At 37.5% G+C, this 27194-nt stretch overlaps 1 protein-coding gene across 3 annotated transcripts in view; it reads right to left on the bottom strand.

The window, feature by feature from the left end:
- Positions 1 to 27194, bottom strand: part of LOC126418796 (uncharacterized) — an 81063-nt gene that overhangs the window by 10969 nt on the left and 42900 nt on the right. For all 3 annotated transcript variants that reach the window (XM_050085727.1, XM_050085728.1, XM_050085729.1), the window contains exons 2-10: positions 22353 to 22878; positions 20531 to 20699; positions 18923 to 19278; positions 18297 to 18518; positions 12590 to 12968; positions 3967 to 4261; positions 3615 to 3796; positions 3396 to 3511; positions 132 to 245 (exon numbers count right to left, since the gene is read on the bottom strand). In XM_050085727.1, the coding sequence (XP_049941684.1) occupies positions 132 to 245; positions 3396 to 3511; positions 3615 to 3796; positions 3967 to 4261; positions 12590 to 12968; positions 18297 to 18518; positions 18923 to 19278; positions 20531 to 20699; positions 22353 to 22878 (2359 nt within the window). The remainder of the gene's footprint in view (positions 1 to 131; positions 246 to 3395; positions 3512 to 3614; positions 3797 to 3966; positions 4262 to 12589; positions 12969 to 18296; positions 18519 to 18922; positions 19279 to 20530; positions 20700 to 22352; positions 22879 to 27194) is intronic.

The following is a 27194-nucleotide window of genomic DNA, read 5'->3' as shown; positions in this document are numbered from 1 at the left end:
TCCTGTGTAACTGGTCCTAATTCCATACCTTTCCTCTTCATAACATGTATTGTAACTGTCTCTTGTTTACACAGATCCAGTATAACAAATTTGATGGGCTGGAAGAAAGATAAATACAAACAATAGCGTACCTGATTGGACAGCTTTTTCAGTAAGTCAGTCAAAGGTACATCCTCTTCATCACTCGAGTACCAGTTTTCATCTGCACAATTGTCATCATCATCCTCATTGTCCCCACTACGCTCCTAAAATTTAGCATTGGAATAAATAAACACCTCAAAATTTTACAGCATGAAATAGCAATACATATTCAAATGGGCTCCTTACAACAGCACTGTTAACTACTGAAATTATATAATTACTTTCTCATGAAACTCCACGCAATCCATTTACTTTACAATATCAACTATCTCACCTGGCAAAAACTATAATAATAACTTTATTTTTTTTCCTCCTGTCATACTAGATTTTTTCAGTATACATTATTAAATTATCAGTAATGTTGTTGTAAGGCTTGTGATTCTAAGTTCCTTTGTTCAAGATGCAAGCAATTCAGTGGACATATAAATCTACTATTCTCATGACAATTTCCAAAGAGCATTTTTACTTCTGGTATGATAAATTACCCTGCCCTATTTTGACAGGCGTTTGTACTCAACTAAGTGTACGCTACAAATGGGCTTCAATGAGAAATTATGTTCTAAAATTTCCTTTTCAAATAAAGCATCTGAAACATTATGTAATTTAGAGTAAAAGATGTGGAGGTGTTTCTGTTGGGCGATAATTGGTATCAATTAAAAATAAATAAAACTGTACATCAAGTATAGAAGTTAACAGTCTAAAAGGTTAAATAATTATTTTGTTCAAGAAATGAAAAAGAAACACATAGTTGATAATGATGCTCCAGGTGTAATTCTAAATAAGACATATAAAGTCATTCCAGATATGGAAGAAAGGAAACACTCATGGAGATGATGGTGTTTCACTATAAATGACTAATGCTGGATGAAAAGTTATACAATAAGCACTTGAAAAATTATGAATAGATGTTTGTGAAATAAAGGCAATTTCCAAACTGGATCAATGCTATAATAATCCTCCTTTGCAACAAAGGGGAACACAAGACATAAAAAGCTATAGAACCACCAGACTTTCCATACTAAATATGATTACCAAAACCACACAGAAAGACCACTAGACTTTGATCAGGCAAAGGAACAGATTGGCTATGAATAAAGCACAATGGTTCATCTGCAAGTCATGAACAAAGTTGTAGAACAGAGTAATGGGTATCCAAAACCACTTTGTCTGGGACTCATACATTATCAAAATGCAATTTCAACTAACATTATGCCAATATCCTTTAGAAAGGAAAGAATATTGGGGTTTAAATATCCATTGATAACAACATCATTAGAGATGAAGCTCAGCTTAGGGAGGAACAGGAAGTAATTAGTCATGTCTGTTTCTAAGGAAACATCCCAGCATTTACCTTTAAGCAACTTACGACACCATGGAAATTGTGAATCTGGATGGCCAGATGAGGATTTGAACTGCTTTCTTTTACAGATTCAAGTATAGTGTCCTACCATTATACCACCTAGCTCAGTGCCCTTCAAAACAAAGCCTCAATTCTACATATGTTATAATGTTCTAAAGAATAAAAGTATCAATTCTTTATATTTCATCAAGATTCTGCTGAGACATTCAAAGCTGAAAGAGAAATCAGACAAAGTGATTCCATACAAAAAGCTATTTCAAGGGTTCCTAGTCAAAGTTTTCAGGTCCTTAAACTGGATACCCTGATAAGGAATACATGTTAATGGTTATCTGAACCCGTGTATTTTGTGGATGACAATTTATTGTTTGTCGCTAGCACAGATGAACTATAACCATGCTATGGGACCACATCAGTTTTTAATTTAGGCTTATAAATCAATTATAATAATACAAAACAATGTATAACCAACACATTCCATAGAAAATAAAAACCAATTAATAATGAAGTCATAGTATCAGTTCATAATTTTTTGTATTTAGGATAGCTGAAACAATAACTAGTGGCAAGGAAAAGACATTAAAAGAAGAGTAACAATGGCATAGAGTGCTTTTGATAAATTAAATAAGGTTTTTAAAACTAAGCTTTTGATGTCTCAAAATAAAGGAAGTTTATGAACAGTATGTAAACATACAGAAAAAATATATATGCACATAGCTGAAAACTGTAATCCATGGAGAAGTCAAAGGAGGTCTTTATCAAGCAGTGGACATTAAATGGCTGATGACTACAATCATGATAGTGGTGGTGGTGGTGGTGATGGTGGTGGTGGTGGTGGTGGTGGTTGCAGTTACTGGGATAAGTGGGAAACTGAAAAATGAATTTAGGGTGTATGTGTAGTCTTACTCACAGACTAAAATTCACTGAATGTTACATGAAATCCCCCTCCCCAAAGAATGGTCTACATTTTAGATAAAAAATGTAAATTCTGAGCATCTGTAATCTTTACAAAACATATTCATGAAGAATAACAAACACACTGTATTATCTGCTATGTTATCCTGCGATAATGACACATACATTTCCATGACACACAGTACTTGCTTGTCACAAGACAATATGCAGGAGACTAGCTTATAAGATGTGTGGCTTCTCATTGCTGTGAAATAATTGCATTTGTGTCATTTACGTGACTGATAGTTAATATGAAGGAGACAACCTCACAACAAATCACCAAACAATTGCATCTAGAAATGTCCAGCACTGTTAATGTCTGGCACAAAGTCAAAATCATCATTACAGTTTAATGATTCGCTGGACATATTCACAAGCCAAGCAGAAAATTGTAAATAAAAATACATGACCCACACCGCAAAACACATAGCAGATACCAGAATAAACTAATATTATTTGCTGCATATCGTAAAAACCACGATCATTAAAATATTATGCTAGTGTTGTTACGCCATCTGCCAATCTTACGGATTAATGTACACCCTTCTTAACATTTTACGTATGAAATAATGTTTCATTAGAGGTCCAATGCCACTTGACAAGCAAAGTTAGAGATGATCATGGTGACTTACAATTAGAGTGGCCAACTGTGAATTACTAGCACCTACAAAAATGTAATACGCAACTGAAAAATCTGATGACATAATTATATAAATCAAAGATGGATATAGTATATAATGTGGAAATATGTACTGAATCAATCTCACCCAGCTGCTGTGATGAAAGCACTCACATTTGTGGCACAGGCTCAAAGCATCCACTTAATATCTACCATAATTTATTATTATAAGCATATCGTGGTCTATTCTTTGTTCAGCACGGATTAGCATGGCTTCATAATTTATCTAACTGATATTGCGAACATCAATAGCTTCCTTCATACCTGACTGCTGTCTGCTTCTCTCTGTTGCTGCTGTATTCTCAAAAACAGTTCTCGCTGTTTCTTGGGAAGGTGGAGAGGAATATTGGCTCCATCGTTGCTTTCAGTGCCACTTTCACCTAGGAATGTTAATTCAGATTAGATGTTATGAGAGATCCTTAACTTCAAGACACTTTCTTTTCTCCAATCAATTATGTGAGCTACATAATTTAATAATTTTACCAGTCTCTGCCTGAGAATCTCGTGCATCATGTGCTGAGTCAATCTTCTGTGGTTTCTCATCTTGCGGCTCTGATTTAACAATACTTATTTCTTCAGAATTTGAAGATTTTTCATCTGTTGTAGTCATGCTGAAACTTTTACTTTTTACAGACTCGTCCAGTGATGCAGAGTCAGGAGAAAGCCTGTAAGAAAATTCCACTTAAATTATTATGTATGTAATTATTGACAATTTTCTTCATACAGCCTATCATTGATTGGAGGAAATAAATACAGAAAGATGCAGTATGTGCCTTCTTTTGAATCTGTAGCTTCAAATCAACATCATGTATGCAGAAATAAAATATTTACTCACTTTGGGCGTTTATGATGACTTTCTCTTTTACTCTTGTGTTCTCTCTTCCTATGCTTATCATCTCCCTTTCGATGTTCTCCTTCATCAGAACTTAAAGTATCTTGATAGAAACGGAAAGTCGGCCTTTGTACATCATGTTGCACATCAGAGTCATTCTTTCTCTCTGGTGTTTTCTCGGCATTAAATTCTTTGCTATGCCCTGATGGCATTGAGTTATCAGAAACCCATCTATTTTCCTTGCTTCTAGAAGGCCTTGACTCCAGTTTTGAAGATGAAGTAGGTGAGTCTGTTCCATCTGTAACAGAGAAGTATGTGTTGCATACACTGTTTTTACTCCAATGAAGAATATTTAAATGTCTGGAATGAATTTTTTGTAAATTTAAGTGTTTATGCAAATAAATCACTTTCACCTAGTTACATGTAAACTGACTTGTCCAACATCTTATGCATAAGCTGTTTTTGTAGGAAATAGGACCAATGAAAATACAATATAACATGAATCACCATCACAAAAAGAAAAGACCACACAATGAAATAGTTAAATGTAAGAGAATGTCCTAGTAAGATTGCTGGCATGTAATATTGTGTGTCTTTTTCATATATGTATAGCTTCATAAGCATGACAGTATAAACACTGATAATTGTGTATGCAGTGTATTAGTGGTGGCTATGGCTAATGCAGTGTAAGCTATAATTATATAATAGTAGTTTTTGAGTAACAGAGTACATGAGTGTGTGTGAGCAATCCGGCTGACAAGACATAATCAAGGTGGACAACAAAAACTGTGGTAAAGAATGGTTACTAATTAAAGAACTGTGTTCAGTCTTTTCATAAGTAATATCTCTGATTTGCAAGCATGGAGAGGGTTCTACACTTACTTGGAGAGAAACTTAACACTGTTTAAGGTTAACAGAAAGAAAATTAGTCCTATGAACCAAGAAGATGCACAATATACCGAGTCATATGTTTTCCCAGCACCCGCCTTGCATTTTACTGCTACAGTTTGCCACTGGTGTTGCAGTCATGGCTTCTGCATACAATGGAGCAATAGTAGATTATTACCAGCTCAGCTGGAATGGTAAAGTGAAGACTCACTTCCATAAATGATTTTTCCTGTCTATTTGTGCAACTCTTATTGCTGTCACACAACAACATGCAGCACACACACAAAAAAACTAAGATGCAGTGATGTGTGCCTGTATGTTAAACACCTGTGTTAGACCTTTTTCTTAAACACAAGACCTAAAGTAATGTAGTAAATCATCCCTACATATTAAGAAGTGTCATTCTCAAATATATCTATGTCTCATTAAGTTAAGAAAGTTGTGGAGGCACTTACTGGGATCCTATCACCAAAAGAAAAACAAAATTAATGTGTCTGCCATACATTGTTCTAATATTGTTCTTGGGTGGCTCTTTATTCACACAAAATAGTCAGTGCCATAGAAAGGGGATCTCAGATTGATCCTATATTTCAAGATATGGTCATAATTAGTAGTAACTGCCAAAGTACAGATGGACTCCCCATTTGATTTGGTTTTATAGAGAGTAAACTACAGCACTGGCACATTACTTAGCTTGCATTTATCACGAATCTCTTGCTAAGCATAAAGTCACAAGCAACTGGGAGAAAAAAATAAAATAAAAAAAAGTGTCATCTGTATGTAAGAAGTGTAAAAGAACAGACTACTATCCTTAACATCAATGTGCTGCAGAATTCCTAAACACATTCTCAGTTTGATTACAATAAATTTCCTTGAGATGGTAAAGCTTCTGTCTACAAAATAGCATGGACTTAGAAGGCATTGCTTATGTGAAACTCAGCTTGCACTTTTCTTGTACGATATCCCGTGAACCACGAATGAAGGGCAATAGGCAGATTCCGCACTCCTAGATTCCTGGAAAGCATTTGACATGGTGCAGTACTGCAGACTGTTAATGAAGGTATGAGTATATGGAATACGTTCCAGATGTTTAAGTTGCTTCAAGACTTTTATGTAATAAGAACCAGTACATTGTCCTTGTTGATGAGTGTTCATTAGAGACAAGGTTATTAAGAGTGGAGCAGGAAAATGTGGCTCTTAGTCTCTATTCATCTATTAAAAACGCCAGAAGATTCAAACCAACTGCAAAATCATTTAAACATTATATCTTCATGGTGCAAACAATGACAGTTGAGTTAAACAATAAAAGTTGTGAGGCCATCCAGATGAGTAATATGAGGAATAATAATGAAATAATAAGCAACCAGTTGCATAAAAAAATTTAATTTCATTATCAGTTTCAGGCACTTGAGTGCCCTTCTTCATAACTACCTATCAAAATATTTTCGAGAGTCAGCAATAAGATGCATACAGCAAAATGCCATGGTTACATGGTTCACAGTGTCTGTATAAACAAACAGATAAATATCCTTAACATCAAGATTCTGCAGAATTCTTGAGAATATTCCCAGTTCGAATATAATAAATTTCCTTCAGATGGTAAAGCTTCTGTCTACAAATCAGCATGGACTTTAAAGGCATTACTTACATGAAACTCAGCTTGCACTCTTCTCACGCAATATCCTGTGACCCACGAATTAAGTGCAACAGAATTTTATACAGACACTATGAACCACATAACCATGGCACGTTGCTGTATGCATCTTACTGTTGACACTCGCAAATAATGTGATTTGTATAACCTTCTGAAAAAGAGCACTAAGTGCCCAAAACAAGTAGAGAAAGAAAATTTCTTTTATGCAATTGGTTGCTTATTATTTCGTTATGTACAACTACAGTTGCTGAGGATGGATAAAACACTAAATAATAAAAGAAATCCATTAAATTTTGGTTACATGATAAATCACACAAATCTATAGGCTGTCAGTTTAATTAAACACCTACAGATTACAATTACAAACAACTTAAACTGGAATGATCACAAAGAAAATGTGGGGAAACCAAATCAAAGCTTGTGTGTGTTTCACTGTCAGAATATTTAGGAGATGCAACATATCTACTAAAGATACTGCCTACACTATGCCTGTCTGCCCTCTTCTAGAATACTGTCACATGGCCTGAGATCTTTATCATATAGGATAGATGGAGCACATAAAAAATTTCAAAGAAGAGCAGCTCGTTTTATATAATCACAAAATAGGGAAAGAGTTTCGCAGCTGAGATGGTAATCATTAAAACAATGAGTTTTTTACTGCAGCACAATCTTTCCATGGACTTTCAGTCTTCTCCAGATGCAAAAATACTTTTATGATGCCCACCCACATACGGAGGAACATTCATTGTTACAGATGGAAAATTTGGCAGAATTTCTTTTCAAATGTGTTAAATCTATCTTCAATTTTAATGTGAATCTGTGCAATTTGCATTTTTGTGAATGCCAAGCAGCAGTTTTGTGTTGCCTTTCTCAGCCTTTTTTTACATAATTGCTGAAATAAATGCCTTTTTTATCATTATTTGCACCTTTATTATTAAAAATATTAATAAGTGTCCCCATGAAAAGAGGTACCAGTAGGTAAGGTTTTTTTTAATTATCACTTGTGTTTCCTTGGCCTATTATCAGATGATATCTCCATCAAAAGCAACAATGAATGTTGAAGCTGAGATATGGTTTCATTATTGTTCTAAATTTCTCTTTCTTTCAGTTTCCATTGTGACACTGTTGAGCATGTATCTAGTAGCTTGCTGAAATGTTGTGTTCCTATCACAGTAGATTGTAAAGTTACATTAATAATTCAGGTTCCAATACATTTTATAATAACGGTAGAATAATTCTGTGCGAAAGTCACCAGTTAGCCATTTTACCTCCGAAGATGTCTCCCACAGTCTGAGAGAGAATGTTAGGAGAAAGTTTTGTACACTGACTACAGCCTAACAGCTTGGGAGTTTTAAGTGATGTCTGTGCAAAATATGTTAGCAGTCAGTGAACTACAGGTTGTAGTATTATTATGGACAAGCCATAAGACAAAATAAAAAAGACCTTAGGGGAATGAAAAAGGCAGTATGGGCTACCACAGGTGACAACCCATGTCATGCACTCTGCCCACCTGGCAGTGAGTCATGGTGTGGCTACCAGAGTGCTGTTACTCAAGGCGAGACCTACAAGCATAAACATTCTTTGCAATTAGCTATAATAGAAGTTATAAAACCTATACACAGGGATCTTAGTGACACAAGATTATTAGAAAAATGTTTACATGGCAGGACTCAAAATCCAAATGAAAGTTTCAACAACTGAATGTGGGAACGGATACCAAAAACTATTCTAGTAGGACTAAACACTTTGAAAAATAGGCGTGCCAAATGCTGTTCTATGTTTCAATGATGGTGCGCAGCGAAGGCTTAACGTTATGGAACTGTGTTTCAATGACGGTGCAGTGTCAAGGCTTAATGTTGTGAAACTGATGGGAGTGCCTGGTGGACTAAATATGCATAGAGCTCTAAAAGCCACTGACAGAAGAAGACTCTTTGAAGCAGAAAAATTGATGTTGGAAGCCCCCAAAGAAGCAACAACAATAAGTAGCAGTGTGAAAAAGAGAAGGGAGGAAGAACAACACAGGAAACAAGATTAATATGGACCTGGGATGTATTAAGGCCATGCAAGTTTAATAGAAAACGCAAGTTTTGACTTTAACTTGAATTTCCTGAAAGTTAAATTATTTTATGTTCTGCTACACTTTGGCTAAAAACTATTAAAGATAGAGAGCTTAAATTTTGTATACTGTCTTGAAACATGCTTAACTATAAAGTAAACTACTCTTGTGAATTAACTTTGAAAATAAGATTTTAAAAAAAAAGAAAAAAAAACCCTGGATTCATTTCCAAAATTTTTGATAATCATACTTAAATGACAGCACCATCTTTTCAATTGTTGGCTTTAAAGATAATAGTGTAAATAACTTACAGGACAGAAATAAACATTCTACTTTGTTTGTATTTTGTGTAATGTGTATCTATGATGTGTACATAAATAACTAGCATGGTTTATTTCACTTGCAACCAAAAAAATACAATTAAAAAAAGTGCGAGCACTAAAGCTGTGGTTCATACATAAAAAATGTTCCTAAAAGATGTTTTAAAAGAGGTAAGCATCATATGGGCTTACAAATCTTATCCTTTGGGTTACACTATTTATAAAACTGACAATTTTTTCAAGGTTTCCCCTGGTATTCAAGGACCGTCCCCTTAAAGACATTGCAACAAGTATCCCGCTGCCCTTTCAACCAATTGCAATGAAATGATAGTCACGGATTTCAACAACAGTTTAAAATACTTCCAGTTTTCCCTGAGATGACTAAGGTGGTGCTGCTCTGGAGGATGAAGTATCTTCAACTGTAGCATCAAGGAAAATTCTTGAATCTTCAGACGTGAGAAATGACTGAAATTTCATTGTGGTCGAGTTTGTTTCCTCCCACATGTGATCTGCCAGCTTCAAGAAAAAGGGCAACCTTTGATGCAGTGATAATGGTGGAGCATGTACCAGGGAAATGGGGTTCATTAGTTACGGAAAATTGTAAAATTGGCTTTTTCGGGAAGTCCTGATCTTGACAAACTTAGAAATATTCCAAAAATTCTATAAGCTGACAATTCTATTACAGTAAAAAAGGATACCACAATAGCTTAGTATTTTAGGTTTGCTCTAATTACCTCTGTAGATGTTGGGAAGTCATTTACTCAGTTGAAAAATGTATTATCTGACAAGAGACTCAACATGACTCCAGAAAATTTAAAAAAGCATTTGGTTGTCAGGTGCAACCAATAAGCTGATAAGGCATTGTAATGCAGAAGCTTTCAAGATTTTTTTTTTTTTTTTTTTCCTTTTCCTGTTGAGTACATTTCTCATTTTGTTTAAAACTCTAAGATATAATATATGTTAACATACAATGTGGATTGTGTGATTGTCTTAGTGTAGCCCAGTAAATAAATTGACGTGATAATGTCAGGTTTTTCTGTATTACCTATTTTAGCTATTTATAATGTGTTCTGTCTCCTTGTTTTAATTATTCGTAGGTTCTAAACTTCTGGCCTCTGATCTTCGTAGTAAAATAAAATGAAGTCATAATAAAATAAAATCAGTTTGCACAAAAGGATTTTCCTGCACATTATTTGACAGTGGAATGGAAGAGAAATAATTTGAAGGCAGTTCAACGAAACCTCTGCCAAGGATTTATGTGTGAATTGTAGAATAAACATATAGATGTAATACTGGAGCTGATAAGTAATCCCACAGAGGCTCCAACACGTGTACCAACACGAGGAGGAACCGATCGCTGTATTGTTAAGATTCTAGATCAGCATTGACACTATTAAAGCATTTATACAGTGGAATTAGTAATCACCCCACTATGTACAACTGCTCACATTATTATAAAATAGTCTCCATGATGAGAAACACTGTTGCATAAAGGCTCATAACATCAAAAAGGGAAATTAACTGGTTACATCTTCATTCAGGAAGCCACTCACAATGGAGTAATTAGTCATTGTGGAATTGCAGCCACTTATTTCCTACAAAGAGTTTGTTACATCCTAGCCAGTAATGCCACCCGAGCCCGCTGCCAAAAGGTTGGCAGCATCAAAGTCCGGACGCCGTCCGCATAAGCAGCGCCAGCGATACAGGAAATCGCCGGAAGTCTGCGCGCGCCACCGCTGGCTTCTGGCTTCTTAAGCGCTGGAGTCGCGAGCGCTAGGACAGTTCTGTATTCGCCGCTCAGTTGTATACTCGCCACCGAATTGTGTACTTGCTGGTCAGTTGTGTGTTCATCGCAGCAGAGTTGTTGTTTGTCGTCAGCCGACGCTGACCTAGCCGCTCCGACTCTAACCAGACAGATCTCTGTAGACACCGAGTTCACTACTGTGTTTCTGTATCTTCGTTAATAAAGATAAGTACCGACTTTTATTTAATCAGAGTGTTTGGGTTTTCATCTTTCTGTTCACTGTTCCAGCAGACCGGTCGGCCTGCTATTAAAAGTGTGGCGGTGACTTCATAAGCCGTTTCTACAGCGAATTGCTGGTCGCTACGAACGCCGCCACAAAAGAGTTACATGGAAATATGGAACAAAGAATGGTGGAATCCTCAAAAAGTAAAGGAACATCTCAAGCACAAGCATATCCTTCACTCACTCCCCCCCCCCCTGCGGCCCTGTGTCATTGGTGCAACATCTGCCGATGTTCAAGGAGCTTATGAACCATCACTGTCCTTACAAAGTTCGATCAAATTTGTGTGAAAAAACATACTAGATATGTTAATGCTATCACTTCATAATGGGTACCTACTGCCCACAAGAAGTTCGACAGAGAGAACATAAATTGGATGCAATACGTAAATATTAGTTTGCTGTTTGGCAGATAATGTTCAAATACATGCAGATCCTTTCTATTATAAAATTTTTATTAGTTTTTGACACTGGCTACCAGCATGAGGAATCTATCACAAAGTGAGGGTACAATGCTACTTACGTCTATTAGAACCCAGAGCCATCTGGCATTTTTATTTTCAAGGAGAATAGTGGCAAACCGCAAAATACAAATTTGCGATTTCGGAAGAAATGGCTCTGGGTACATTTCCTAGCAGTCAATATGATGTGCAGCGGTTTATTTATTTTTACTGACTAAAATTTTTAGAGTCACAAGCCTAGAAAGAAATGGCACCAAACATTTTAATTTGCATTCAAATACAAACTGTCTTACAGAAACCTTTTTTATGCATATGTGGACACTAACTTTAAGTGACACCACAAATCATCATTCAAAAGTAACTGCAGTAAAAACAAATGAGAAAGTTATTTGCATTATGACCAAGTACCACAATATGCGTCTGTATTAGGAGACTTGAATGATTCTTGATCTACATTCTAAGCCACAGTCTCAACAATAGTAAAGCTGCCTTAAATCTGGAGATTGGTTTGAATAGCATGGTTCTATAATATCCAAGACTATTTGAAGTGGTGTGGCCTTGCCTCCTCCAGCCAATGAACTGACTAACCTATCTGATTAAAGAACAACCTACAGTTGAACATTTATCCTGAAGCGCAGTGCAACTTTCCTTTTCATAGGCAAAAGAAGCAACACAATATGAACAATCAAATCAGTGTAAATAATAACACATATTTTCCTACCAGTTGGGTAGAATGTCAGCAATACTGATGGTAATTTGCAATGGTGGTCGTTCTGCTGCCAGTTATCATTGTGATTAGGATAACTAGTGTGGACCTTGTTTTAGCCTAATCATTTGACTGTACATACATTAGGTGCCTCAACTATGAAAGCCATGAAAAAACAGGATATTGAATAGCAAGCCATTTTTTTTTTTTAAATTGAAACACATACACAATTACAAAGTGCAATTTAGACGAGTGCTCAATCTTTAAAAGATGTAACCAATCACAAAACCATTCAACTGTATTAATCAGAGATACATTTAGGTGACCAGAGAAGACATGTGAAAACTAATGAAAGAAATATCCTTCGAGTCCTTAAAGCAATGGGCTATAAACTGGTAAATAAAATGTGATAAAAATTCCCATGGTTACAGTCACACATAAAAGGAGAGGAGCTGATGCATTTCAACGAAATGTACTATCAAATAACAATGGGAAATGAATACTACATTTTAACATACCTTCATTTTCAGATTCTGGCATGGGTGTAGATCGACGTGCTGGGGAATTTTCTCCGTCAACATCCTTTTGTTCAGCTAACCGCTGCACATGGATTGGAACCTCTATGTCAAAAAGTGATGGGATGGATCTGGAACCTCTCTTCGCACTCCCATTCCCAGATCGATGCACAGAACTCCTGTCATTCCTATCAGACCTCTCCCCTCTTTCCACCCTCTCGCTTCTATCTCTTTCCCTCTCCCTATCCCTTTCCCTGTCATTTCTGTCTGGACGATCGCCTCGTTCATTATCTCTTCTTTTGTGGTACGATCCAGAAGAATTACTGTCACGACCCACACGTGGGTAATCACCCAGCAAGTCTTTTGGTGCAGTCTCCAGATGCTATAAGAAACAGATAATTTCATAATTAAAATTTAAATTTTGGGGACTATGTTCATAAAATGGTACATTCAGTTCCTTTACTTATTTTACGCAACCCATCTTGTCAAGCAGCGCAGCACACCATCTACTCCCAACTATAAGTCACAAAGATAAACCAGAAGGGCCATCAGACAGAAATTTAAAGTGATATCCAATATTATTAAACATATATAATGAAATATTTGCCATGGGGTAAATGCATGTCAGTTCCAGTTGCCAAACCAGTAGTTTAAAAGCTAACACATTCAAACTAAATGGAATGCCGTCACAATTTGTGTAGTATTCAACTCCTCACCCTCTGCAATAAACCATTTGTCATCACAGTCTACGTGTGGTCCTGTGCAAGTTTAATGACAGAAAACCATTGTTTTGATAGATTATATTGTCTGGAAGAGAAGGTGTGTTTGAACTATTGTAATGCTAGTGACAGGCGAAATATTTGCCTAGATTTCACTGTCACAAGCCACAAAGTGAAAAACTTTGAGAGAAATAAATAATTTAAAGCTTAAGACAACAACTGCTACTTCATAAATTAGAACATATGGACGTCAACCATATTCACCCTGTTGACGTTAGTACTAAAACATGACACCAAATGTGTATTTTGCAGCTTACAGCACTCATTATTAATGCTACTGATGTTCTATACACCATAAGAATTTTTCCCACAGCTATTTTTTGACCACAAAAGAACAAGACCAGTTTAAGATTCTGTAAATACCACAGTTGATGATTTTGGTTAAAAGTAGGAACTAAATGTACACTCCTGGAAATGGAAAAAAGAACACATTGACACCGGTGTGTCAGACCCACCATACTTGCTCCGGACACTGCGAGAGGGCTGTACAAGCAATGATCACACGCACGGCACAGCGGACACACCAGGAACCGCGGTGTTGGCCGTCGAATGGCGCTAGCTGCGCAGCATTTGTGCACCGCCGCCGTCAGTGTCAGCCAGTTTGCCGTGGCATACGGAGCTCCATCGCAGTCTTTAACACTGGTAGCATGCCGCGACAGCGTGGACGTGAACCGTATGTGCAGTTGACGGACTTTGAGCGAGGGCGTATAGTGGGCATGCGGGAGGCCGGGTGGACGTACCGCCGAATTGCTCAACACGTGGGGCGTGAGGTCTCCACAGTACATCGATGTTGTCGCCAGTGGTCGGCGGAAGGTGCACGTGCCCGTCGACCTGGGACCGGACCGCAGCGACGCACGGATGCACGCCAAGACCGTAGGATCCTACGCAGTGCCGTAGGGGACCGCACCGCCACTTCCCAGCAAATTAGGGACACTGTTGCTCCTGGGGTATCGGCGAGGACCATTCGCAACCGTCTCCATGAAGCTGGGCTACGGTCCCGCACACCGTTAGGCCGTCTTCCGCTCACGCCCCAACATCGTGCAGCCCGCCTCCAGTGGTGTCGCGACAGGCGTGAATGGAGGGACGAATGGAGACGTGTCGTCTTCAGCGATGAGAGTCGCTTCTGCCTTGGTGCCAATGAGGGTCGTATGCGTGTTTGGCGCCGTCCAGGTGAGCGCCACAATCAGGACTGCATACGACCGAGGCACACAGGGCCAACACCCGGCATCATGGTGTGGGGAGCGATCTCCTACACTGGCCGTACACCACTGGTGATCGTCGAGGGGACACTGAATAGTGCACGGTACATCCAAACCGTCATCGAACCCATCGTTCTACCATTCCTAGACCGGCAAGGGAACTTGCTGTTCCAACAGGACAATGCACGTCCGCATGTATCCCGTGCCACCCAACGTGCTCTAGAAGGTGTAAGTCAACTACCCTGGCCAGCAAGATCTCCGGATCTGTCCCCCATTGAGCATGTTTGGGACTGGATGAAGCGTCGTCTCACGCGGTCTGCACGTCCAGCACGAACGCTGGTCCAACTGAGGCGCCAGGTGGAAATTGCATGGCAAGCCGTTCCACAGGACTACATCCAGCATATCTACGATCGTCTCCATGGGAGAATAGCAGCCTGCATTGCTGCGAAAGGTGGATATACACTGTGGTAGTGCCGACATTGTGCATGCTCTGTTACCTGTGTCTATGTGCCTGTGGTTCTGTCAGTGTGATCATGTGATGTATCTGACCCCAGGAATGTGTCAATAAAGTTTCCCCTTCCTGGGACAATGAATTCACGGTGTTCTTATTTCAATTTCCAGGAGTGTAGTACATTCCAGGTGGACGGAAACATGTTGAAAAGGTTGTAAAAGTATTGCAGAACAGATTGTGCTGAGAAATAATCTTAAAAAAAAAAAATCAGTACTTTGCATCATTTCTGAGTTAATTAACATCGAAGTTAGCTAATCACGTCGTTGTGCATGCAAATTCAAGCGGCTTGCCAGAGATGGTGTCGCCAAATGTGTTCTTCATTCACTTTCCTAAAACTGAACAAAAGAGAGATACAGAAACTGGACATGGGACCATAGTAAGAATCAAACAAAGGCTGAGTTGTTTAATGTGCTATCATCTACACTACATAGCAATTGACACTAATTGTATCTGGTAGGCTGCTTGATTTTCCACATGCAATGGCCTGATTGGCTAACTTCAGGCACAACCTATCTGAAACAACCTTATAAGCTTTTCAGACTGTTTCTGACTACCCTGTATACTAACCCCCCCCCCCTCCCCTACCCCCGCCCCCTTCTCTCTCTCTCTCTCTCTCTCTCTCTCTCTCTCTCTCTCTCTCTCCCTCAACCACCGCACCCCACCAGTGAACGATATATGATACAGCACAACGTTTTGTCACTGGAGAAAGAAATCATGGATGACCTTGTCTATTTTGTCTGCTGGGAACAATTTCAGACTACCTATAACTCACAGGTAGGATCAGAGAATAATATGAAATTAATCACTGTCCTTTAAATCACTTACATCCATGACTAATATCTGCTGAAATCACTTAGTAGACTAATACTGTTGATATTCACAGCCAATACTATTCTTCTTTTAGTCACTATAAGGTGCACTTATGATGATATAAATACTATTAGAATAGATGGTGAAATGTGACCTCAAATATTTCAGGAATTTTCATGACCTCAGTAGTAAGGCGGAAGGAGGCAGTCTTTCTCCAGTATCGTTTGTTAGCATCAATTGCACCTAGTTCTCCAGTTACTTCTTTACTTGCATATCTTTCATTTTTGCTTGTTGTGTATCTAACAATTCAGTTGTTGCTCACATTAAAAAAAAAAACAACAACAAAGAAACGTGAATGTGGAGCACAATAAAATACACTGTAAACTGCTCTGCCACACAAAACATGTTTTAATATTCTTGGAACCACTGAATATGTACTGTCTTTGATGTAAAACCTGCCACCATCTTGCCACCACAAACACTAAGTGTGAGTTGTTCACTTGAGACACAAGTAAAAATGGCCACACACCAGAATTTTAAGTCTATCCATCTGCATGATCTGAAAATATAGTAAGGTATGAAAGTTTCTGGAGGAAGCGTTGTCTTCCACTTGAGTTGTTGTTGTTGTTGTTGTTGTTGTTGTTGTGCTATATTTGCTTGTGATCTGGTGGTAAAAGTCTCGCATGAAGATGCAAAGACTGAAGTCCCAGTTCACTTTGTCTGTCTACTTAAAGTATAAGTTCAATGCAAGCCCAAAAATAACAACAGTATAGGTACCTTTCCATGAAAGAGCTTGTGGCTGAGTAAAGATCACAACAATTTGCGCTTCAGAGTTTCCTTGCCATGCAGCAGACAGTACCCCCTGGCAACAGCCATCATCTACTCAGGTGATCATGATGCAATGTATCTTGAGCATGTTTCTGATCTAACATTGGCAAGCATATGATTGTTTGATGTTTTAGTTTGATTTTTCTAAAAACTTTGATAAACTAAGTGGACAGCATGCAATAACACCACAGCGCAGACATTGCTCACACAGCATATAACACGAGGAACACTGAAGGGAGCAAACTACCATCAAAGTTAAGTTGTCTACAACAAAACTGGTTTAGTGTATAAGTTTGAAATGTTTATGTTTGATGTGTCGGCAAATAGGTTAGCATCAGTGTATCAATTGCCATTTTCCTTGAAATTCTAGTATTTGCCTTGCAGTTGCATATTGGATTTTGCATATTTGAATCTTAAAAAATCTTGTTTGTGTGTTACAAAATATGGTCTCAAGAGGGAGGACATCTAACATTTGTGACATTGTTCATTTTGGATTTAATAGAGGCGTTAGGCAGTGGAGGCTGCTTGAAACATTTGTGCTGTATGTGGGGTAACCTGCTATTGAAGAAATTATCTCAGAAAATGATTTTCTTGATTGTTCTAGCATGAATGATTTTGGTTAATTGGCAAATATGATGCACTTTTACCATTTAACCTTCATGCGACATTTCCATTCAATGGGCAAGGTTCAGAAATCAGGTGCAAGATAACTGCATGCTCTAACTGAAAGTAACAAAACTCAAGGGGCTGAATGTATCTGCTTTTCTGCTTGAAAGTCCTTAATTTGCTCATTGACCATTCCTATGTAACACTGTTACCAAGTCACAAGTTATAACGCCATTTTAACTTCATAAAATGAAATTATTGGCCATTTCCTAACATAGGATGCCTTCTCAAGCAAACAGCAGCGTAGACAGATAATATTTTACATTTGATGGCACAAAAATGGTGGTTTGTAATACTAATTGCTCCCCAGGAGTGTGTCCATTGCAGCAGGTATTTGTTGCCAATAACTGAGATATCTTTCAGTTGCATTGTAAGAAAAAACACCAAGAAAACTGAATCAAGTATTGCTATTCCAAGATAATGGCCACCTGCACTTGGCTGATTTCACCAGAGAAGCTATCAGAAAAACTTTTTTCTGGACAAAAATGCATTCTGAACCTGTTTCATAGAATCTTCAACTACAAACCATTAGGTTTCTTCAAGTGTGGAATCGGTGTACTGCTTGAGCATTGTCAGACTGTCTTAAATAATGTAACAGAATATATAGTTATTTTATGATTAATTTATCTCTTACATTTCCTGCTGTGTTCAATAAACTGATTGAAACACATCATAAAATATGCACTACACTAATAACTTAGCACAATAACCTTACGACCAAAGCTCATCTTAATAAAACATACAGTACATTTAACATGAGCATGCCTAAACTGTGGCTTCCAAATTTAATACTACATATTTCCATAATTAACCAATCATCCGCATTATATGTTGAAATTTTAAGTTTTACTTAGAATTAATTATGGTATCTAAAGGAAATACTGAATTTTTGTTTTCAGATGTCTTTAGTACCTTACCTTCATTAGGACAGTTCTCATTTGTTCAGACAAAGGGCCATGGCTGAATTTGCATCGAGCACCTGAATAGCATTTGAGCCCAGTATGAAAAAATTTACATGGGAAAGACTCATGTAGGTACAAGCATTTGTCTTTCTTTGCGCAACAATCCATCAAATAAAATTTGCACAGTTCATTTTTTCGGGCGGGCATGGCATCATGAGAATATGGACAATCTTCACCCTGTAAATACAAAGTTAATTATATTACAATTCACCTTTATATAATGAGCTTAATAGCTGAATATTTATTTAATTATTTAGTGACTGAAATTGGAGCTGGTCTGCTCCAATTTCATACTTAAAAATTAACAATCATTTTATTTGTTGGCTGATATTAAGAAGTGCAGTTGGCATAGATATATTAATCTGTCTTAACCTGCACAGAGCTATATCACATGACCAATTGCTGCCACTAATTTCCAAACAAGCAAAAAATGTTGTATGTGCTTACTCGTAGCCTGATTTCTTAACTGACATATCACCTTACTACACACGGTGTTACATTAAAATTATGAGAGCTGTGCCCTACAAGAAAGTTGTTTCTGTAAAGACTGAACATAGTTGGATTTATTGAGATTTACTAACCTTGTGACATTTCCCTTGCATGAAGAACATACAAACATCAGAGCGATTGTCACGTCCTCCTATTCGTCTCATACCTCCACGCATCTTGCCAATGTTCTTTCCACTTGTCACATCCTTCCGACTTAGTGGCATTCTCTTGTTCATGTGATGTCCTCCACGTTGGCTACCAATGTCTCCCCCACCACGTCCCATCGAACCACTCCCACCTCGCATTCTTCGTTTTGCTCCTCGGCCAATGTTTCGGCGCAAACTGTCTTCATCACTACCTCGTGCTCCCCTCCGAACAGGGAACTCATCTCGTGCTTCATAGTCAGATCCCTCTTCATGGTAGGAATCATATGCCTCATCAAATGCACCTGGAAACAACGTCACTTAAATTAATGGAACACAAAGAGAATGGAAACATCCTTTATAAAAAATATGCCCCTATCTTCCATACACAAAGAGAATGGAAACATTCTTTATAAAAATATGCCCTTATCTTCCATAATCTTTTGATGTTTAACTCACATTCTATCACTTGTTTTCACAATTTCTCACAAAGTTATTCCAATTATCCAACTCAGAATCATTCTTTACACATTTGATTTCACACATTTTGCCCAATTCAACTGAAGTTTCACCTCCAACCTCCATCTCCATCTCCACTGCCCAGAACAGAAATCAGAAAATTGTTAACATTCAGTGATCAAATATTGGTGGCTCTTTCCTACTGTGTTCTTTAAAAGTTCCAATATATTCTAGCTCACAGATCTAAGTATTAATGGTATCTCATACAATGACAAATAAGCCTCTATTTCTGTTTATTGCATAAAGCCAGTCATCTCACAGATAGCCAATTACTGTAGTGACTTACAAGCTTTCAGTATCTTCAGATACATAGCCTTGGAATCCACAACGCTAGTAGTTACCTAGTTCCCAATTAAAAGAAGTGTACCTAACTGACACTCAGTATTCTCTAGAAAAACTGCCACAGTCTTACATGTGGAGAGATTAGTACTTTTAGATCGTATTCCACATCTATCTAAATTAGTAAATGCCATTTCCCTAATTCAGCTGTAATGGCATACTATAGTAAACAAACCTCAATGCGATGGTATGATCCTCATTAATGTAATCTTTATCATATTTGATCCTAAGGGTACATGGGATCTGTTTCTACAGATCACTTGGCCATACCTAATACAGCACAAGCTCATACTGAAGATAATGACTACTTAAAATGAACTGTAAACAGTGATGTATGAGCCCAAAGCAATAAAAGACAATCCATTTGTAGCATTTCAGAATTATGTTAAATATTCAGGCAATTCCAATATACTTGAAGTTAATTAGAACAAATAAATATAACAAATGCATAAATCAAAACAGTGAGTAGTCGAAGAAGGTTAAGAAAGCTCACTAAGATATCAATATTACTCAGAAAGGAAAAATAATGTAAGAAAATTTAATAAAAATACAATGTTTTGGTGAGTATTTAATATGTGCTGAGAATTGTAATTGTGAAGTGTGTTATGTGGAGAATTTAACAATGCAGTTACACTTTTGCTTGAAGACTGACTGATTCTACCAAATAGGAATAAATACAACCATTTACATTACACTAACCTTGATCACCAAAGAAAGAGTTCTCCCCAAAATTTCTGGAAGGAGATCCTTCAGGGTGGAAATTACTTCGGGTGTTAGGAGATGCTCCTCGGACAAATAACATCTCATCTTCATCTCCTTGTTCGTCCTTGTCTTCCCAAACATCTTTATGATGTGATTTCCTCCGTTTCTAAATATACCACAAAATACAATCTTTCTTTGCACTTTAAATGCTAACAGAAAGCACAGTTATAATTACTTGCATAGAAGAAAAATTATCATTTGTCGACCTGAGTTTAAAAAGTAAACAACAACAGAAGAAAAAAATTATAAGAAGCAAAAGTAGAAATAAATCAGAATATTTCTGTGACACTTTACAAATGCATTTTGAAGCAATAAGTAACTATGCTCTGAAGACACATGGGAACATACCCAAAGGACAGCACTCTCAAGAGGGGCCTCAGATATATATTTTTCTTTTCACTGATGTTTTGGCTTCCATTTCTTTCATTTGACAAAAAATACTCTCTCTAACATCATTCAAGTATAGGAAGACCATATTTTTTACAAACTAATGCCTAGTATTCTTTCTGTGAATTGACAGTTCTTGGTGTCTTGTTTGCCTCAAAGCTCTGTACTAGTATCTTTCAGAAAAAACAATATATAATTCATAACAGGTACTAACTACTTAACACATTTTAACATTCTGTTATTTATCACAAAAAAATCCAAGGGAAGTGGTAGAACATAAAAAAGCCTGTTCCTTGACTGAAACTTGGCTTCAGTTGTGTTGTAGTCAGTGAAACCAGAAAATGCCACTTAGCAACTCAGTCAAATGCACGGCCAGACATTCAATAGTGTAGCTCTTGCACACAGTCACTAAGCAATGTACAAACCTGTCTGACCACGCATTTCAATAGCAGCAACCACTGCATAACTGCCTATCCTTTATTACACATACAGAAAACAACAATACAGTTTCTCATCAGGAGTGATTGTTACTGATAAATCTAACAAGTAAGGGAGAACTTTCACACAAATAAATAGTACTAGTAGTGCAATTAAAGATCTGAGGACAACATGGAGACCACAGACAAAAATAATGATATACGATGTACAGATGTACTGGATTCAATATTTTACATGACTATCATACAAAATTATTATGAACTGTGCAGACAGACTTCAGTGTGATCTTTGTTTTGTTGGTGTGTCAGATATGTCACTCAGTCTCACATTCCAACCAGATGTCAAACAATATCCCTATCACACTGGAACAGGAAAAAAATATTCTGTGCTATGGTCTTAAATCATAGCATGCATGACAATCTGACAACTGCTAGAGTAAAATTGTATCTGCAAGTAGAAAAGAAAACATAATTTGAATTGCATTGTTATGAGAGACTTTCCATCACACAGTCATGCTTGGTTGTCTTCCACAGAACTCCTACCAACCCTCTCAGGACCAACAGAAATGTTTTGACAGGTCTGTCCTAATGTTACCCACAATTCAATGAACCTAACTGCTTCCAGATTTTAAATATAGAATTCCTTAAAGGAAGAACTCGACTGTAATGATGTAGAAGTTGAATGCACTAAAAATGACTAAAACATATTGAAATAATGCTTGTTCAGTCTATTTAGCGTCAAGAGAAAATTACTTTCTTTCAATGCAAATGTTGCCTAACTTACTAAACAAATGTTGATTGAAAGTATTGTAAGCACACTAAAACATGCTACTAAAAAACAGAAGACAATATTTTCTTATAATGAAAAAAAGAAATTGGAGGTGCCAAGTATTGTCTGTGTCAACTTATTTTTTCTTATTTGTAAATAAAATTACCTTAGAATCTCTCTTATCATCTTCATCTTCATTCTCCTCTCTGTGTTTCTTCTTGCGTTTCTTTTTCTTTAGTCGCCTTTCATCATCTGAGGATGTTCTATTTTCATCCTTCTCTTCATTATCAGTAGTGGTTTCATTTTTAGACACAGTTGTAGCATTTGGACTAGCGGAGCTGGCAGGTCCAGTTGCTGCCTCAGTACCTGCTAAAGCTGCCTTCAATGCTTTCTCAACATTGCTTGCCCAGTCATCCTCTTCTGTTTCACTGTCATCATTCATCAGCCGTGGTTCATGGTAAATCCGAGGACCCATTTGTCTTCGGTGGTGCTGTGGTGCATGGCGGCGGGGAGGGCGGGGAATCATAGGTACACGGCGTTCCTTCTTTACTGGAGGTGGAACAACTGGAACTTGCACTGGTACCTGTTCAGCCTTTGGCACTGGTGGAGTTTCATCAGGAGTTTGCACCTCACCTTCTTCTGGTAATTCTCCATCTTCAATCTCACCCTCTTCTAGATCAGCCTCAGTCATACTGCAAAATGTTCATGCCATTGTCAGACACACGATAAATCAGTGAATACATATTTTCATTTACTCACTATATCTACATAAATATTTATCAGATTATTTCCCATTAAATTATCTTATGCTCTGGTACCATTAAACTATTTTACATTCTCCCTATTTTATTATTGAAAATTATTATTTCAGAAGCTAAAATTCTGTATGCCATCATCGAAAATTGTGTCCTCTCCCTTCCCCCCCCCCCCCCCCCCCCACCTCATCCTTTCAGAATGTTACTGTGTTATATTTAAATAAAAATTCTTCTTGAAGAGAGAATTTATGATGAGCATAAACAGCTCAAATTCACGTCACATAGCTTGGCCATACTGACAGCCGCACCATTGGTGCAACCACAATGATGGAGTATCTGTCGAGAGGCCAGACAAACATGTGACTCCACAAGAGAGGCAGCAGCCTTTTCAGTAGTTGCAAAGAACTGTTTAGATGACTGGCTGATCTTGACCTGCAACATCTACCAACATGACCTTGCTGTGTTTCTATTGTAAACGATTGAAAGCAAGCCATTACTTTTCTTGAAGACGTGCAGCTCTCCCATATGGTTAAATGGTGATGGCTTCATCTTTGGTAATATATTCCAGATGTAAAACAGTGCCCCATTTGGACCTCCAGGCAGGCTCTACTCAGGAGGACATTGTTATCAGGAAAAAGAGCATAATTTAATCACTGCTAACACCTGGTTTAAGAATCACGAATGAAGGTTGTACACATAGAAGAGACCTGGATACACCAGAATATTTCACACTGATTACATAATGGTAGGACAGTGTTTTTGGAACCCGATTTTAAACTGTATGACATTTCAGGGGCAGATGTGAACTCTGACCACAATTCATTGGTTATGAACTGTAGATTAAAATTGAAGAAATTGCAAAACGGTAGGAAATTAAGGAGACGGGATGTGGACAAGTTGATAGAACCAGAGACTGATGGAAGTTTTGGACAGAACATTATGCAACTGATGACTGAAACAGAGAATAGATATACAGTAGAAAATGAATGGGTACCATTGAGGGATGAAATGGTGAAGGCAAGAGACAATCAAACAGGTAATGAGATAAGGTCTAGTAGAAATTCTTGGATATCACAGGAGATAGTGAATTTAACTAATGATAGGACTAAACTGAGAAATTCAACAAATCAAGCAGTCAAAAGGAGAAATGTTTGGGGAAAAGAAAAAAAAAGCAGTATTAATATCAACAGCTCAGATGGTAAACCAGTACTAAGCAAACTTGGGGAAGCTGAAAGGAAGGGGGGGTGGCAGGGGATATGCAGAGGTTTAACACAAGGGAAATGAACTTGCAGACAGTATTATATAAAGGTAATAGGACGTAGATAAGATGAGATATGATACTGCAAGAGGAATCTGACGGAGTTCCAAAAGATCTAAGTTGAAACAAGGCCCCTGGTAGAAGCTGACCTCAGGGAATGTCAGTTTGGATTCTGGAGAAATGTAGGAACACTTGAGGTAATCATGACTCTACAATTTATCTTCGAAGTTAAGAAAAGGAAAACATATGTTTGCAGCTTTTGTAGATTTGGAGAAAGCTTTTGACAACCTTGATTGGATACACTGTTTGAAATTCTGAAGCTAGCAGGGATAAAATACTGGGAGCGAACGGTAATATACAATTCGTACAGAAATCAGACAGCAATCTTAAGAGTCAAGAGATATTGAAAGGGCAGCAGCTGTTGAGAAGGGATTGAGACAGGGTTGTACCCTACCCCCAAAGTTATTCAATATGTACTTTGAACAAGCAGTAAAGGAAACCAAAGAAAATCTGGAGAAGGAATTAAAAGTTTACAGAGATAAAATAAAAACTCTGAGGTTTGCTGATGGTATTGTAATCCTATCAGAGACAGCAAAGGAATTGGAAGAGCAATTGAATGGAATAGACAGTGTCTTGAAAGGAGAATATAAGATGAACATTAACCAAATCAAAACAAGTGTAATGGAATGTGTTCAAATTAAATCAGGGGATGCTGTGAGAATTAGATTAGGAAACAAAACACCATAAGTAGTACTTAAATTTTGCTATTTGGGCTGTAAAAAAACTGATTATGGCCAAAGTAGAGATTTAAAATGTAGATTGGCAATGGTAAGAAATGCATTTCTGAAGAAGAGAACTTAGTTAACATCAAATATAGATTTAAATTAGGAAGTCTAGATATTTGTCTAGAGTGTAGCATTGTATGGGAGTGCGAAGTAGACGATAAACAGTTGAGATAAGAATGTTGTATTACAGAAGAATGCTGAAGATTAGATGGTTACAGCATGTAAACAATGAGTAGGTAATGAACAGAACTCGCAAGAAAATGAATTTGTGGCATAACTTGTCTAGAAGAAGGGATTGGTTGATAGGAAACATTCTAAGACATCAAGGATCACCAGTTTAGTACTGGTGGAAGCACAGGGGATAAAAATGTAGGGGCAGACCAAGATATGAATACAGTAAGCAGATTCAAAAGGATGTAGGTTGCTTTAGTTATTCAGACATGAAGAGTCTTGCACAGGAAACTGTATCAACTCAGTATTCCAACTGAAAACCCTAACAACAGCTTCAGCTTTGTTGTTAATTTCATACATATTCCTAAGTCATGTAAATAGATGAATAGTAGTCACAAATATGGTTGCCCAAATTACACTTCATAGTTCACCCAAGCTCCAAAATTTGTGATGCTGTATTTGGATGTCCATAAACATAAATGAAATATTGGGCAACAAAATATTTTGTAACATTTGTATTCTGGGAAAGGTAACAGGTTTTAGTATACCAGTAAGTAATTGCATGCAGTAAATTTTTGGATAAAATTTCATCTTTTAATCTAGAATCAGCAACTTCAGCCATTCTTGAAAATGACACTGACATAAATCAGCTGGGTGATATTTGATAAGTCTGTTGCTGCTAGTCCATGCCCCAAACATCTCAAGTTCATCATACTGGTTTCAAGAATGGGCTATGTTCTCTAACGGCATTTGTAATACATTTCAAACACACAATAACTGATATTTAAACACAAAGGATTAAACACTTTAGCTTAAAATAATTGGGGTGTCAGCATGGATGTTAATAAAAATTTACCCAGGGGGCAAGGAGGGTGGAGGGCCAAGACTCTACAATCACCGGGTTTTTTTTTATTTATTTATTTTTTTTTTTTTTTTATTATGAACATGTTAGTTTCGAGAGATATCATGTGGCAAATCCCAAAGCTTATAGGTGACACAAAAGAAATTACATCCCAATTAACTGATGGTTATTCACTCACTTCTAGAACTGTTTGAGACTTTTGTAATGAATGAAAACTCTGTACTCCAGATTCAAAGCATGCAGTGGGACACAGGGATGGAGAGGGGAGGGGGGAGGTGGGGCCATGAGTGCACGCTCAAGCCCCTTCCCCCTGCGGGCGGCTGTTTGTCCGGTGGGAAAATGTTGATCTTTTTTTTAACCTTCCCATAAAATGTTAGGACCGCTGTTTAAAACATTCTCTCTATACAAATAGCCTACGAATTTGTTCATTACTGCAAAGAAAGGAGCCTCTCCTACTCTTCCAGTGTAAAGTGTGTACATCACCTACATCCACACATGCAAAACAAAAAAGCGCCTTATCGTGCACTTATGAGAATAGCTGCAGCAAATCTTTCGTACTCTCTACTACTAAATGACTGACGTCGCACACCCGGAAATTCCGAAGCGATGAATTCATTTCCGCTGCCTACGTGTAACTATACGACTACGAAAGTAACCCTATGATGTAACAGACGCAAGGTCTGGAAGGATGTTTAACACATCTTCCAAACTGGACTAAGTTACAAGCACCATCTCCTCCTTTCAGTTCCTTCCACGCAAATCGCGATTCATTCAATGTGTAAAGAGCTGAAAGATAAATGCGCATTAATATTATCTGTTACTACTTCGATTATCATGTGGATATTGTTGAATGCATTGGAAACTGAAAATAGTGCTAGTAGTTAGTCACAAGTATAAAAAGGCAGATCGTTTACTTATGTCCTATAAAAGTACTGCAGAGCTGTGACCTTCTTCGTTCTTTACCACGTGTTTTTAGTCCCCGTACCTAACACACTAATTTCGAAAAATACATAGCACGCGATATGTGTTAAGTTGTTTTTACGTATCTCGTAAGAATTTGGCTAAAAATTACTAATGCACAATACATTCAAATACGCACTGCGGCAATCAACTGTATTTATGTTGACTACATTACACAGATAATTAGAGTATTATGTAGATCCGATCTGTAACGCCT

Source organism: Schistocerca serialis, chromosome 9 (assembly GCF_023864345.2).
Source record: "Schistocerca serialis cubense isolate TAMUIC-IGC-003099 chromosome 9, iqSchSeri2.2, whole genome shotgun sequence".
NCBI lineage: Eukaryota > Metazoa > Arthropoda > Insecta > Orthoptera > Acrididae > Schistocerca > Schistocerca serialis.
The sequence above is the reverse complement of the archived record's forward strand: the minus strand, read 5'-3'. Positions and strand labels throughout refer to the sequence as shown.